The sequence below is a fragment of the Polyodon spathula genome, chromosome 3 (genome assembly GCF_017654505.1).
Source record: "Polyodon spathula isolate WHYD16114869_AA chromosome 3, ASM1765450v1, whole genome shotgun sequence".
Lineage (NCBI taxonomy): Eukaryota > Metazoa > Chordata > Actinopteri > Acipenseriformes > Polyodontidae > Polyodon > Polyodon spathula.
Genome location: NC_054536.1, coordinates 83,012,519 through 83,028,583, shown reverse-complemented (window position 1 = coordinate 83,028,583; position 16,065 = coordinate 83,012,519). Strand labels below are relative to the sequence as shown.

The following is a 16,065-nucleotide window of genomic DNA, read 5'->3' as shown; positions in this document are numbered from 1 at the left end:
TGAGCTAGACTCACTGCAGCTCTTAAATCCAGAAGGAAAAGGAGAGGGTGGATGTGCAAGTTGGTTAGACTCTGGTATACCAGGTGTACTTGGAGGTTAGATATGATTCTGAGAGCCCTATTAAGGCCATGGGTATGTGATAAACTTGAGCCTTAAAAAGTCACCATGATTTAATGATTGAGGGAGAAAAATATACAAAGTGAATCTAATCAACAACAAAAAAAGAAGAATACATTAAGGTAACTGTACTATTTCAAGTCCATAACCAATTAAGATCCACACATATAGAGCACATAAGGACTATTGCAGAAAATATAAAAACCCAACATTGTGGAATTAGTAATGTTCAGCTCTATCAAAACCGTCTAGGCACTGTTAAAATCCTCAAATTAACGAGCTGTTTATATTATCACTTTGAGCTGAAGCTTCATATATTGTTCTTGCTTTTCTAGCTGGAGGCTACAACATTTTATCCCCAACCCTTTGCCTGCGATTAGAGGCGTGATTCACAGTGTTACAAGGCTTATATCTGCTTGGCAGCAACATGTTGTGACTGTCTTTGAAGCAGACTGGTCAGACTGGTGTCTGTTTGATCGGCGAACCGGTTTGTCTAGCCTCATATGCCAAGAAATTCAGGTATAATTCCGGGTCCCAGGGAATGTATAAACCTGCCCAGCCAGTTAGATGAAAGACATATTAGGTTATCCGTTGTTCATTATATATAATCTAGCTAGAGAGCAGAGCTGCCTAGTCAAGCAGTTGTTCTCTTCCAGCTCTCTGTCTCTATGTGCTATGGTCCAGGGGATGGTCTCATTTAATGGACACTGCAAATTTGTATCTTAACGGAACATCTGTAATCAAGAGCTTCTTATATAATATGGTGGTGAGTGCTATTGGCTATTTTTTTTAAGTAATTGGGTCTCTATACACTGCAATATATGATTTGTATTTATTTCTTATAAAAATTTAAATTGTACTATTACCTTGTTTATGTATGTGTTTTAAAGTTAAATTTACTTCATAGAAATTATATAATCCCTATTATTAAAAAACATCTTTAAAAATAATATTAACCGTAATTATGTCATGTTCTATTTGTTCAAATATAACATGCATAATTAAAAAAATGTTATAACTAAAACGAATTTTCAAAAAGGGGGAACAAAATGTATTTTGAAATATGGTAGCTGATTAAGCAACATTAGCCCTGTGATACCAGAAAGGTATGAAGGCATGCTTCATCATGTCTAATTTCTTTAAAGCATGTATACGCACTCATTGACATTCTTACTGCTAATGCAAACCTGTTTTGCCTTAAAAGCCGGGGATCTAAATATTGCTTCCTGAACATGAGTTTTTAATGACTTAGAGAGAAAAATATACAAAGTGAATCTAATCAACAACAAAAAAGAAGAATACATTGTTTTTAAATACATTACTAGAAAAGCAAGAACAATATATGAAGCTTCAGCTCAAAGTGATAATATAAACAGCTCGTTAATTTGCGGATTTTAACAGCGCCTAGACGGTTTTGATAGAGCTGAACATTACTAATTCCACAATAGGGAATAACTTGACCAACCGCCCCACTGTATTATGTTACCACACAGGTAAACCATATCATTTGACGTCCTGACAGATTTTAAATGTTGTCATGGACTTCAGTTGGGTCCTTCACAATAAATAATGGGTTTATTTGGTGTCTACAATGAATATAATCTGTAGTTTAACACCCACAGTATCTATTTTTAAATGTAATATATTAAATAAAACAAACAATAGTAGTAACATGATAAAATAATAAAAGACTGCGTGCCACACATCCCCTTGGACTTTTTGCATTTAGCAATGTAGCATCTAAATTGTACAAATTACAGGATCCGTGTGTACATAAATATGTGTGAAACTATTGCTAATCCCCTTTTTAGTGTCCCAGGGCTTTTTTTTTATTATTCCTAAAGGTAATGGGCTGTGATAATGAATCATATGATGTTCAGCAAGCAACCCAACAATAGTTTGTCTTTTGCATGTATAGGTTAATTATAAATTCTGTATCAGGTTGCACGAAAAGTACTGTTAGTTTACTGTTTTCATTTGCCTCCATGTAGCCTAATCTTTTACCACAGTCTGCATTTGGCAATCTTTCAACAAATAAAAAGTGCATTTCAAGGTTTCCCTGCTTAAGTACATTAGGTAACAGTATGTAGATTTAAACATTTACAACTGGTGAAGAATTCAGCATTTTTAATATTTCGTATTTGGAGCTAGCCTAAGTATGGCTATGCTTGTATTGGTGTTTGTATTGAAAATAACATTGAGGATACCACCTTTGGCACTTTAATGTTACCCATGAGTCACTTCCATTGAAAGCCATACATGTGTCATCAATGGACAACGCATGAAGCTCACTTACTCGTCTGGCAGACGTACTCCCTATTAAAAATGCAACTTTTAATGAAAGAGGGTGCAGTTCTGCTGACGCCATGGGCTCAAATGGGAGACACATAAGGGCCCGCAGTACCCGTTCTAGATCCCACTTAGGGACCATACTTTTCATGGGAGGACGAAGCCTCCGAGAAATTGCACTGCCAGGAAATGTGCCCCAGGGGACACTGAGTCAATTTTGTGGATGCTGATTTTCCTGCATCAAACAGGTGTTGTAAGAAGGTTAATATCGTCTCAATTGGTCAAGTCATCGGATCGTGACCTTCAGCAATGCACCAGTCTTGGAAAACTTTCCATTTATATGAGTACTGGATTCTAGTGCTCGGCGCCCTAGCAGACTGTAATGTTTCTACCACTGCATCTGGCAGACCTCGTCTGAATAGATGGCTCCGTTCAACGGCCAGACCCAGAGTTGGAGCTGGGCTGGGTTCAGGTGCCATAATAGCCCCTCCGCTTGGCTGCCACGGCTCATCCGACAACATGTCCGAGAGGAGAGCAAACCAGGGGCGTCTCGGCCATCTGGGTGCAACCAGCAGAACCTGTGCTCTCTCCACCCTGATCCTCTCTAGTGTCAGGGGTATTAATGGTAGCGAAGGGAACGCATACAAGAGCCCCTGTGGCCAGGGGTGAGCTAGCGTGACTAGTCCCAGGAGGCCCCCCGTCTCTCTCCATGGAGAACCATAGGGGGCAATGAGTGGACTCAGCTGTGGCAAAGAGGTCGACTTCTGCCAGTCGAAACTCTGGTGAAGGCCTGGTGAGCGCAGGCCGACTTGGTGATTTATGTAGGCTACCACTGTGGTGTTGTCCGTCCGGACCAGCACAAGTTTGTGCGCTAATTGCCGGCGAAAATGTGATAACGCCAGTGCTTGCAGCCATCGTCCCTTCCAATGACCTCTTATTCCTGTCCCGTCCCAGACCGCTCCCCAGCACAGACTGGAGACAACTGTAGTGATCACTTCCCATCTGTGAGGGGATCCGAGGTGAGATCCTAGGCAGAGATTGCCAGGATGGAGCCACCACTCCAGTGTCTTCCGGCATTGTCTGGACACTCGCACCAGCCGGTACCAATTTCGGACCTGTAGGAGAGCATGCTCCCTGAATAGGGAGTGTCGTCTCCAATGACCAAATCCTGTCTTCCGACAGTGAGGCAAGCATGCTCACAGAATTCAGTTTGATCCCCAGGAACACTGTGGACTGAGACGGTACGAAGTTGCTCTTCTGTTGATGTATTGAGAGCCCTAACTTCACCACATGATCTATGACCTGTTTTGTGTGCGCCTCTGCACGTGCTTTTGACTGCGCACAAACCAACCAATCGTTCAGATAGTTTAGGATCCGAATAACCCGCATCCAGTGGAGCCAGTGCTGCATCCATGCACTTTAAAAATGTGCGGGGCACCAGCGAGAGGCCAAATGGCAGCACGCAGAATTCATACGCGTTGCCTTGAAAGGCAAAGCCCAGATATTTTCTGTGCGCGGGATGGATTGGGATGTGAAAATAGGTGTCTTGCAGGTCGATCGATGTGAACCAGTCGTCCGGTTGTATGGACTGGAGGATACGCTGTGCTGTCAACATGTTGAACTTCCCCTGTTTGAAGAACAAATTGAGGACCCTGAGGTCCATAATTGGTCTGAAACTGCCATCCCTTTTGGGCACCAGGAAGTACCTGGAGTAAAAGCTGTTGAGGGCATCACTTGAACTTACCAAGCGTACAGCGTTCTTCCTTTGAAGATTGGCATTCTCCTGTTGAAGATGTATCGCCCTCACTGATTCGACGGTGGAGAGAAGCACACCCTTAAAGGGTGGCGGACCTATGCAGAATTGTAGAGTGCATCCGTGTCTCATAGTCAATAGCACCCAGGAGTCCTAGGTGCAGCCTTGCCATGTTCGTTGCCGTTGGTCAGTCCGGTTGTGGGTGGGTTTGGTTACCCCTGGCCTGCGGTGGTCCCCTGCCGCTGGACTTACCACTGCCTCTGCCTGCTTGTCTACTCTGGGGTGGAGGGCGGTGTTCAGACCCTTTTACCCCAGCAGACTGTGCATGCCACCTTGGGTGCTGACTGTAAGCTGGAAGGTGCGAGAACTTTGAGGCAACCACCGTGGCCTTGTGGGACCTCTCAAGGCTTGCATCAGTGGTCGCCCTGAAAGTCTGCCCCGGTGTAATGGAGGTATTCAGCAGCGCCACCTTGTCAGTCTCTATGACCTTGGCTTGCGTCAGCCACAAATGCTGGCGAGCAGCCACCTTCATCGCCAGCGACCTCCCTGATGCCTGACCTAACTCCCCTATTAGGTCAGTCATCGCCTTAGCCACCGCCTGGAGGTCCCCTGTGTCTGCCTCCGTGGCTCTGTCCTGCAGCCTCTCCGTCAACTGGCTCTGGTAGAGTACCAGAATGGCCATGGCGTTTGCCGCTGACACGGACAGCACTGCCGACACGTTTGCCGCCTTTAGCATCATGTCTGTTGTTCTGCAAGGCTTTGACGGGCATGTTGGGTCCTTGTCTACCCTGGTGAAGGTGGAACCTTGCAACAGCACCGTGACCATGTCCCCGATGGTGGGGAACGCGCCTAGGCCTGCTTCTTGGGCTCCTGCAGTGTGCAGCAGAGACTCAGCTGTTCTGGAGGCTGAAGGTGCAGACACTGGGTTGCCCCAGGAGAAGCGCACCAAATCCAGGAAGTCCTGGCATAAGGGGAGGGCGTGCTGTGGGTGCCCTCTCTGCTGGAGGAAGCGGTTCCCCTTTCCCTCCTGTTCCGCCGGCCATCAGCCTGCCCTGAGACTTTAATAGGGTCTTTAATAGCCCTTACAGTCTCTGCCAGCTCTGTGAAGCGCCGCTCAGCCGAGCTTGGGCGCCTTCGAGGCGACTGCAATGGTGACCGTCTGCGCCTGCGTGGGGAAGGGGAGCGGTACCTGCATGGCGACCTCCTGTCCCCTGGGGAAGGGAAGCGGTGCCTGTCTGGCGACCATCTGTCCCCTGGTGAGTGTCCCCTTGAGTGGTACCGCCTCAGCGGTGACCATTTCGCCTCCCCTGGGAGGTGCCTGCACCTCTGTATCGGTGGTGGAGAAGGGGAGGGAGACCTGGTTGTGCGGGAGAGTTCCCTGGTCACTCTAGCAGGGCGGGTCTTGGGCGACCTCTATGGAGGCTCTTGGACCACCGATCTCATTCTCCCATGGCTTGAGGAGAGAGACTGCTGGGGATAGGACTGCTCTCCGTTGCTTTGTTCTCCTTGAGAACTTCCGATAGGGAGAGCAGTCCAGCTCACCTGCCAGTGCCTTGGCCGCGTGTTCTGGCCCGAGGCACCTGGCGCAGGAACTATGTTCATCCTGCCTGGGCAGCTTAGCTGAGCACCGGTTACAGTGGTGGAAGCCAGCTGATCCAGTTGAGTGCACCGACATGTTTGCAGTTGTTTTTTTAAATTTAAATTTTTTTTTTAACTGCTGTGCTCAATAAGCAGCCTGCAGACGTGTTTTTAAACGATTCACCGGTGCCGAATCAGTCAGTGCCAGGATCGGCGTCAAGGCGAGCGCTGTCGGTGCCAAGGTCGGCATCGAGATGTCGAGCCGATCGGCACTGAGGTCGATGCCGACGTGTAGCGCGGTCGCTGCCGGGCTGTAGACGGCCTCGAAGCTATTCCCCGGTGCCGAATCAATCGGTACCAGGATCGGCGTCGAAAAGAGCACAGTCAGCGCCAGGAGGTCGGTGCCGACGTGTAGCGTGGTCGGAGCAGGGCTGTAGACAGCCTCAAAGAGGTTCGCCGGTGCCGGAAACGGCACCGAGAAACACGTTGCCGATGCCGAGACAGTTGGTGCCGAGTGGACCTGTTCCAAGGTCTGTGCCGATGATGGGCACGGTCGGAGCCGAGCTGTAGACGCCGCCGAAGATGTTTACACCGGTGCCGAGTCAATCGGGACCAGGTAGGCATTGTTTCTTCAACCTCGTGATCGGCGGGAAAAACCGTGGTCGATGCCGGGTATGCAGCCAATTCAATCAGCGTGGTCACCGAGGGCAAGCGCAGCCACGCTAGGAAAGCCCGAGGATTGAATGGGGCGCTAGGCCTGAGCTGTTTTTGGGGGGCTGTGACCGATTAAATTGGTGTAGAGGACGACGCCGCAAGCCTGCGGTGTCTCCTTACAGCACAACAGCTCTCACACGGTGCACAAACTACACGAAGCCTCGTGTAGTGAGAGTAATGGCCACTTGCTAATCCCTGAAAAGGGATCGAAACCAGCTCTAGCCAGAAAACTGATGTGGGAATTATACAAGAGCAGTGTTACTAACGCTCAAAAGTGTGATTACTGTGGATTTTATAATTTATTTAAACCAAACGCTCAAAAGTATGTTTACTGTGCACTTTATAATTTATTTAAACCAAATAAATCAGCCAAATTCAGAACCAAACGCAGAAGCAATTTACGACCTGTCCCAGAGAGAAGAGAGAGAAAATGGCGATGTACTATTGTGAGGACCTCCCTCTTCAGCAGGAGGTGGTCGGGCCTTTCTCCTCACAGCAGGGCCCTGATAGGGCAGCTTTTGTATATTTGCTCAGATTGACGGTCAGAGAGGCTCTTCCCATTCGATAATGGTTGTCATTGGACTTTAAAGGGAGCACTCTTCACTAGATTCATGCAGGGTGACACAAACGGCGGGAATGACAGGACAGCACATAACGCTACTCTCTCTCTCTCTCTCTCTCTCTCTCTCTCTCTATAATATATATATATATATATATATATATATATATATATATATATATATATATATATATATATATATATATATATATATATATATCGTATTACTTCAATTTGGCACCGCCCTCGTATTGACGGCGCAGTCATATATCGGCTTTATAATAGACACAGCCCTTGAATAAACGCCGCTATCAATAAAGAAACATTAAGGTATTTTTTTTTTCTCCACCCTGCTAAAAAACACATAAACATATAAACGAGCAACACTGACTATGTACATGTACGCCCATGAAGAGACTGGAACCTCAATCTAGCATGTAAATTACAAACTAATGTACACACGCATAGTAAGCACATTGTACTTTATGGTAGTATAGTTCTGAAAAAAGCAAGATAAACTACGTACAGAACAGCAGTCCTGAAGTTCTTATAGGTGGTTTTGCTGTTTTGTTTTTAGTTCACTTGTAATTCCCTGTACTCAATCCCGTGCAAATTAAAACAATGTGCTTACTATCTATGAAAAGATTTAGTTTCGGTTTCTCTTGCAGAAAAATTACAAACAAGCAAGTTACAGTGAGAAAAAAATAACCGAGTAGAATATACTGTAGCTTGTACAGAAATCACACTGATATTTATGGGGTAATTTTCGGTGAAGAAAAACATCTACGTCACACTCCTGGATTTAACGGCCACATTGTCCCGCCCCGTAACAACCAATACACACCCTTGATTCGCCTTTTTTCTGTCCCATGAGAGTCTGACTCGCTCTTAAGCAGCAGAAAGCATTTTGTTCCCAGATGGCTTCCCATAGAGATCACAGTGTTTACGTGTGCGTAACCGAGTTTGCTGTCTAAAACTTTTAAATTGAGTCTCAAGAGCTGCTGTGTTGATCTTGTGTTTTTATATATATATGTATCATCTCACATATCACACAGAGCTCTTTTTCAGTTGCCATTTTTTGAAACAGCCGCGCAAATTCTGGTGAGACGGTAAATAAGTGCAAGGTATTTTTTGTCATTTGTAGCAAATATGAACATCTGATTTTTGTATCCGAATACATCTCAAAAATGTTTGTTCATATATTTGGATATTTGTCCCAGCACTGATATATGTGTATACAGAAGAACATTGAAATGTGTCACTCTGTTTTAGGTTCAGTATCTTTTGTGAAACAGAAAACAATTGATGTAACAGCCACACTGGGACGGACTGGCAGATAACATGAACAGCACCACAGGGAGCTGTGGCAGCCCCAGCTCTGGGGTCTCGGCAGAACCTGCCAGTGACCTCTTCAGAGACCTCTGGTCAAAGCTGAAAGACTGCCATGATAACGAAGTGCAAGGTACGGTGCCGTGGCTATTAAATATAAGTCATGCATCAGTAAAGGGAGTGTCTAGATTGTTGTGGTGTTTTTTTTTTGTTTTTTTTTTTGCATTTTCCTTAATTGTAATTAACAGCAACAACCAGAAGATCTACCTGCACGTACGTTTTTTATATATATATTATATATATATATCATAATATATATATATTATATCTCAGACACTGTATGTGACATTTATTGTGCATTTATTGCTAGTAGTCTCCGGCTAAGAGAACACCCCTCAGTAAGCAAGTGAGGTGTTCTCTAAGACGGAGTTAGCCACCAGACTCAATATGAATCAATAAATATGCATTACTTTTCATGACGCACGTGCATCAGCATATGAAATTAACTGAATAAGTAAAAGAAAAGGCAAGTGTATGCTAATAAACTATAATAATAAAATAACAGACAAACTAACATTAATAAACAAACTGTGAAACTAAATAAATAAACACAGCACACTTACATGTTAAAAAAATCCACATTATTTAAGAGAAAAAAAAAGCACATTGTTTAAGAGAAAAACAAAAAAGCACATTATTTGGTGAAGCAACTCGCCAGAACAGGAAACACCAAACTGCTCGCCGACTTGCGTTTTTTTCAGGAGCTCGAACAATTTCCAACTTCTGGAAAGATTTAATAAACCAATCAGTGTGACTCAAGACACTGTAGTGATGACAAGTCACTTTTGAAAAGACTGAATAAACCATTTTTATTGATGATGATGAGTTATCAGGTTACAAAACAGTATTCATTGTTGACAATTCGCTAGTGGTGCCAAGAAGGTGTGCTTTTAAGCGAAATTCTTTTTTGTTTTAGCCAGAGCATTTAAAATGGGAAAAATCAGTTTCACCACAAGGGTGTTCCCTTAGACAAAGTGTTCTCTTAGGAGGTGTTCCTATACACAGAGACTACTGTACTATAATAATTACTGTCTGATTTATTTTATACTATTATATTTAAAGAATATGAATTTTATTGTATAATTTATAGATTAATATTTTATGGGGTAGATTTTAAATGTCAAAACTGAATATTTTAAAAATCTGGGTTTTTTTTTTTTTTTTTTTTTTTTTTTTTTTTAAATGTCTTTCTGGCAGTGAATGGGAGATAGAGTTACAGACAGCACACAGTAGCTGTTTTTTTGGGACCAGCCTCTTCCCTCGGTGGCTCATGTTGCTGATGTTACAATTTGAAATACTTTTGTGAACAGAGTACCTGTTCATACAGGAGCTGCATTGTTGTACAGGTTCATACCTCCACATGGGTGTGGAGGAGGATTAATGTGCACTTTATATGACTTTTACATTTTTAATTGCAGCTGCCTAATTGACTTGATGAATAGCAACCAGCTTTGTTTTCTTATTCTGTTTCAGTCCAGATCTGCATGACAGGACACACAAGTTTTCCCAAGATAAAAAGGGTGCTTTTCTACCAAAAGTCATTTCAGCTGTCCCCTGAAAGATCTTTCCCATGATTAGGCTGCCTTTTCAGCCTGTAGTATTGTTAAACAAGGCTCCATCAGTTTATTCATGTCCTTTATTCTCATCAAAAGTTTTTGAAAACTACAGTGCACTTTAAAAATGTTACTTTATGAATGTTCTAAAGTTTATTTTTTTTATTATTGTGAATTGATTTGTTTTTTTTTAACGAGCCATCTAGTCAAGAGTTTTATCAATAATGCGTTTATTTTCTTTTCAGAATATGTCAAATATAAAAGGTGGTCATAAAAAAGGTTGATCAAAGAGTTTGATCACAAGACGCTCAAAACATTAGCTTTTTAGATTTGAACATAAACATAACTATAAACTTCTTGTATCACATTTAGGGTTGCAAGGTAAAATTGTCAAACTGAAGAAGGAGAGATGTTTGTAAGTACCTATTTTTTCCTAGAAAGTTAAAATATTTATACATACAAAGTTTTTAATACATGTCACACTTTAGCTATCTTTAAAATTTCTGTAGCTAGAGGTTCTTCAGTTACTTAGTAATTAAACATCAATAAAAACAAAACATGTGCTGCTAGTGTTTAAATATTGTACTTGTAGAGCTGCTAGTGTTGAAATATTGCACTTGTAGATCTCTTGATTTACCCCATCTACTATGCACTGGACTTGCCTAACCTAAGCACAACGCTACTGGATCCTCAGCTAATATCCTTGCACTATTGCACTACTAATGTCATTGTAGATGTAACTTGCTGTAACCCTTACTTGTTGCATCTTAGTACATATTGTTTTTTGTTGTATAATTTGTTCTTACTGTAAACTATACTGCTTTTCAATATTAATTGTATTAATATTGTATTATAATACTGTACTTCCCTGTAACACCTGTAATTACGCCTTGGATAAAGGCATCTGTAGTAAATAATAATAATAATAATAATAATAATAATAATAATAATAATAATAATAATAATAATAAACGACTTCAAAATGCATTACTAAGAAAATCAATCAGTGACCATTTGTAATACTTATGTAATTAAGTGTGCAGTGTACAGAACTGAAGAGCATAATGCTGCCTTTCTTATTGCTATATAAATTGTACAACAAACACAATTCTTGCATTACTCGAATTCATTTTAGAAGCAAGGACAAATAGAAATATGCAATTATACGTTAAAGCAGTGGTTAGATCCAAATGAAACAGTCCTGTCTTTTAATGCAGTGGTTTTCAATCTTGATCCCGGGGGACCACTGCTCTGCTGGTTTTTGTTCCAACCAAGCTCTCAATTTCTTAATTGAACCCTTAACTGAACTAATAGTTAGCTTAATTTGACTTTTTAAATATTGTAGCTTATAAAAAGTTGGAGAATTTAAGTTCTTTGTACAATTTTATACCTAAATTGAAATCTCCATCTGTTTAAAATAATTTAAAAGCTTAGATTAGGCAAATTATTAGTTCAATTAAGGGTTCAATTATGTAAGTGAGAGCTTGGTTGGAACAAAAACCAACAGGGCAGTGGTCCCCCAGGACCAGGGTTGAGAACCACTGCGTTAAAAGACAGGACTGTTTCATTTGGATCTAACCATGTTTTTAAAAAGAAAAATCATTTTCAAACCGTTTCTCAGCAGTTTGCTTATACATATATATAAAAACGTTAAACATTTTCTCTTTTCAAAATACTATCCATTCAAACCCCATTCATAGGTAAAGTGTATAACTGACATGTCAGATAACAAATCTAGTCAAACAAATCTGTTCAATGCAAGCCTGTTTTATTTTCTATTTGTGTAAATTATCAATTATAAGCCTCGGGTTTTATGGAAATATATGAATTATAATGATTTCATTACGTTACATTTCAGTTTTTTCCACTTTAAAGTCTAAATATATACATTGAGTGTAGGGAGTGGGTGGGAAGCACAGTTGAAGCCCAAATAAGTGTATATTAATCCTCTGCAAGCTTTATGTTGTAATTTATGACAATAAATTATTAATTTGATTAAGCTGAATGGGTGAATGAATCAATGCTGGTCTGTTGAGACATTTGCATACCATTCCAAAGGGGCTTAATTACTGTTTGCTGGGGTCATTATAGAAGTATTTTATAGTAGGTATAATAGCCTTAAACAAAAGTCACTGTTTCCACATTGACCCTCCTTTAATACCTGAGGTTTAATATTTCAGAGCTGATATCCAGCCTCACAATGGACTCCTTTATGTCTTGATATAGAAGAATATTGTAGTCATTGACTGGGTCACAGGCCATTGCTGAGTTTTCGGCTGTGGGCCCAAATGTCTGTCTCTCCTTACAGGAAGATTTGTTTTTTAAATGTATTGACCATAATGCTGAATGTTTTTGTCATTAAATTAATTTTCTACATTGGGTAGGCATGTAGGATTTACTGTAGAATATCACCATGATCCCTTTTTAAAATGTACTTTGGAAAATGATTATACAAAAGCCAAACATTTTTTAATCAAAAACAACACAAAGACAATGTGCTTGTTTTAATTTAGATGATAACTTTACCATGTACAGTGGGGCAACTGATATGGTTTTTAACATTTCTATAAGAACAGAAAATATCATTACAGGCGTAAAGAAAGAATGACCATTAAAAAAGGCAATAACAAAGCAATCATCAACATACAATCTTGTAGTAATTGAAGAACAGAAGAGAGAGAGAGAGCATGCAAGCATGCAAAAAGAAAAAGTAGGGATCGTAACCAGCTATTCAGAATCACCATAGAAGAAAGGGATACCTGCTTCTTGAAATCAGCAAAGTGTAATATTTTCCCTTTAATTTGAGACTTTGTATTTGCATACAAATCCTGTTCCACTGAATATCTATATGCAAGGAGAATATATAATATCATCTAAACCTTTTAAAGTATGTATATTTTTTGCAAATCCATTTACAGTCTGATATTGTAGCTTCAAAAGCTGGTACATAACATTTCAGTAGAACAAAATGTATGAGCAAAAGTGTATTTATTGGTTTTGTTTTATTTCCCCAGAGATGCCGAAAGACTGGAGGAGTTTTTTATGAAAAACCAGCAGCTAAGAGAACACCAGAAATCACTACAAGACAATGTTAAAGTTTTAGAGGACAGGTATGATACATTGAAACATTTTGCTGCTCCCTTAATAGGGCAAAATATAGTTCACCTGTCGTAGCTGGTAACCAAACTAAATAAACTAAATTGTTAATTATTATCCTCAGAAAAGTATGAAGCACTCAAGTTTTAGAAATAATGGCTGCATACTTGGTCCTTATTATCCAGCGCTGGCTATATTAGAGGTGGTCGCAGGTCTGAATATAACACTTCAAGTTTGTCCATATATCTGGGCAACTGCTTATCATGAAACTTGATATTGACATTATTTATCATCATTGGGAATATCATATTCTAGGGATACATGAGAGCGTCTATCTGTCCATGCATCTGAGTGTCACACATTTTTGCATATATCTGTACAATCGCTTATCAAATTGGGATAAACATTTCACTGTTAATTCTTCTTCTATACTATGCTGTTGATATATGTCATAGTCATTAACTTTTTCATCATACTGCCAGCTCATATTTTGACTTTACAGGTCGGGGATGTATGTTACTTACATACTTGTTAGTATAGTAATTTCCTCTTAATTATTGACCCTGTTTATTTTATTTTTACAGGTTAAGGGCAGGATTATGTGACCGATGTGCTGTAACAGAAGACCATATGAAAAAGAAGCAGGTGGAATATGAAAACATTCGACAGCAGAACCTAAAGCTCATTACTGAACTCAGTAAGTATGGTTTCAGTGTACATTCAAGGAGCCTTCAATACACTACATTTTAAGAATACAGTTATCTTTCTTAGGTGATAAATTAATTTATTTTTAGCTGGAAAATCCTTTCAAATCTTGGGTATGCCAAAAACATAAAATAAACTTTTAATAAAAAAGTAAAAATAATAAAATAAACTTGTCGACCTAATAAGTATTTCTTGTAGCTTAAAACTGCTTTTAAAACTGAAAGGGTAGACCCTGAATTAAAACATGATATCAAGATCTGCACTGCTCAGAGCCTGCGTTCATAACAGAAGAGGGCAGAGTACAGTCAGCCTTTAGAAGGAAGTAGGCTGAAAATGTTAAACAGGCCACAGGATTAAATCATTATCTGTGGGCATAACTCTTAGGGAACTTGTTTTTGCTGCATTCTTACAAAAAATATAAAATCAGTTACATCTTTGTTTCTTAACTAGTGTGTTTCACAAGGAAACATACAAAAAACTGCTAGAAATTTGCATCTTCATCTTAATAAGCTTCTGTATATCTACCAGCATTCTTAAAAATCCTGTTTTCCTGTCACTTAATTTTCATGCTAATCCAACCATAACCCTTTAACTGCCAGGCCAAATCCAATGCTGCCTCTCCTATTTTGCCATGGTAAAAGTCGTTCTTATAAAATCTAAGCATTTTACTTCCACATACCATTAAATGAACTTTTTGATGCAGTGACACAATGTATATTTGTATCATCAGATTCAGAAACAGCTCTGTCTAATCCAAATTGCCTACAAGTACATGTAGAATTAATTATATAGGAAAGAATAATGATTTCTAAAATGTCTTTATACAATAAAATATCAATTCCTGAGACATTTACGAGAACAGGCTAGCTCAAGTTAAGGTAAAAAAAATAAAATAAATAAAAAATAATCAATGTATTTAGTCACATTTTGTATTTTCTCACTAATACAAAATGGCTGGATGTGACTTGTCTTTTAGCTAAACATTTTTCTAATTCTGTAGGCCACAGTGGGTCAAATTCACCAAAAAATGAGTTTAAGGTTTTCATTTTTAACTAAAATAAATGTATTTATTGTTTCAGGATATGCACAGGAAAAATAAATTTAAAACAGTGAAATTTGTCTTGGGAGGCTGATGTTGAGACTTTTGTTTCTTATTTTAGGTAAATCAAAACTACCAGTGTTTGAACTACAGTATATAAAACAATGCACATCACAGTAGTGCCTTTCAAGTCAAGCATCCCACATGTTGCACCACTTCACCGCGGCGATTCCCCACACAGCTCAGGGAACTGAGGCTCAGTGAGCCTCCTTTGATCCCACGACGAGCCAATCGGCGTCTTTTTACACCCAGGAACTCAAGTGCAAATGTGTGCAGGCTACCGGCCTCTGGAGGACAAAAAGCAGCCCAGCAAATCTCTGCCCCCAAGCTCACTCGGCGCCTGGCCTGTATGGGTCACCACACAGCGGTGAAGAGAAACAGTCTGATCCCACCTCCCCAACCCCGGGAGTGCCAATGCGATGCCCCCACAGAACCCCCCAGCGAAGACCGTCTGCATTGCACAACCAGGATTCAAACATGCGATCTCTGGTTGTGTGACTCACCCTGCACAGCAGTGCTTTTACCAAGTGAGCCACTTGGGGACATCATTTTTGCTGCATAATTTTTAAATACAGGGTTGGAAACAAGTGTTTAATTGTGGCACATATACTGTATGTCTTTTTTCTGTTTTATATTAATAATTTATTGTATTTCCTTTAAAGTGAACGAAAGAAATAACATTCAAGATGAAAACAAAAAGCTTTGCCAGCAGCTGGAGCATCTTAGTAAAATGATGGAGTAAGTAGTGACACTTTCACAGCTCCGCCCCGAAATTCTTCTCTCATTTCTCTCTGTAACAATTTATGTCATTAGCTAACTGTCCTTGCTCTTTGTCATCACAGGGAGAAGTCTCGTCAGGCTAGGGAGATTTTAGATCAGGAGGATGGGGTTATCCCTGATTCTCCTGTTAGACAGGTCTCCCTGTCTATGGTGAGCAGACTGAGAATGAACAAGGAGAACAAACATGTTCATTACTCTGAGAAATCCCCTGCCGACTCCGCAAGATCTCCAACCACTGATGGTAGACTTTGTTAAATGATTCCATGATTTGACAAGGCAACAAAATTAATTATTACTTTTGTTCTGATTTCATGTGAAACATATATATATTGTAATAATATATAGATTTTTTTTTTATTTATTTATTTCTGATAAAATAAAATAAAAATCTCGTTCCATTATAACCAGACAAAAGTAATTAGGTCGAACCTTT

The 16,065-nt window shown here is 40.3% G+C and overlaps 1 protein-coding gene across 1 annotated transcript; it reads left to right on the top strand.

The window, feature by feature from the left end:
* The first annotated feature begins 716 nt into the window (after positions 1 to 716).
* On the top strand, positions 717 to 15,903 carry LOC121313510 (DNA endonuclease RBBP8-like). The gene is made up of 7 exons (XM_041246149.1): positions 717 to 883; positions 8,283 to 8,472; positions 10,325 to 10,367; positions 12,967 to 13,062; positions 13,633 to 13,745; positions 15,515 to 15,590; positions 15,695 to 15,903. Exons 2-7 carry the CDS (start codon positions 8,352 to 8,354, stop codon positions 15,885 to 15,887), a joined length of 642 nt encoding a protein of 213 aa, XP_041102083.1. The 5' UTR covers positions 717 to 883; positions 8,283 to 8,351; the 3' UTR covers positions 15,888 to 15,903.
* Positions 15,904 to 16,065: the final 162 nt, after the last annotated feature.

What these genes read in the sequence shown, in the direction of transcription:
- LOC121313510 (XM_041246149.1), top strand. Translation starts at nt 8,352, where the DNA reads ATGAACAGCACCACAGGGAGCTGTGGCAGCCCCAGCTCTGGGGTCTCG. An exon ending in GTTAAAGTTTTAGAGGACAG is followed by an intron (nt 13,063 to 13,632) that starts GTATGATACATT and finishes TTATTTTTACAG; the next exon opens with GTTAAGGGCAGGATTATGTG. An exon ending in AAAGCTCATTACTGAACTCA is followed by an intron (nt 13,746 to 15,514) that starts GTAAGTATGGTT and finishes TTTCCTTTAAAG; the next exon opens with TGAACGAAAGAAATAACATT.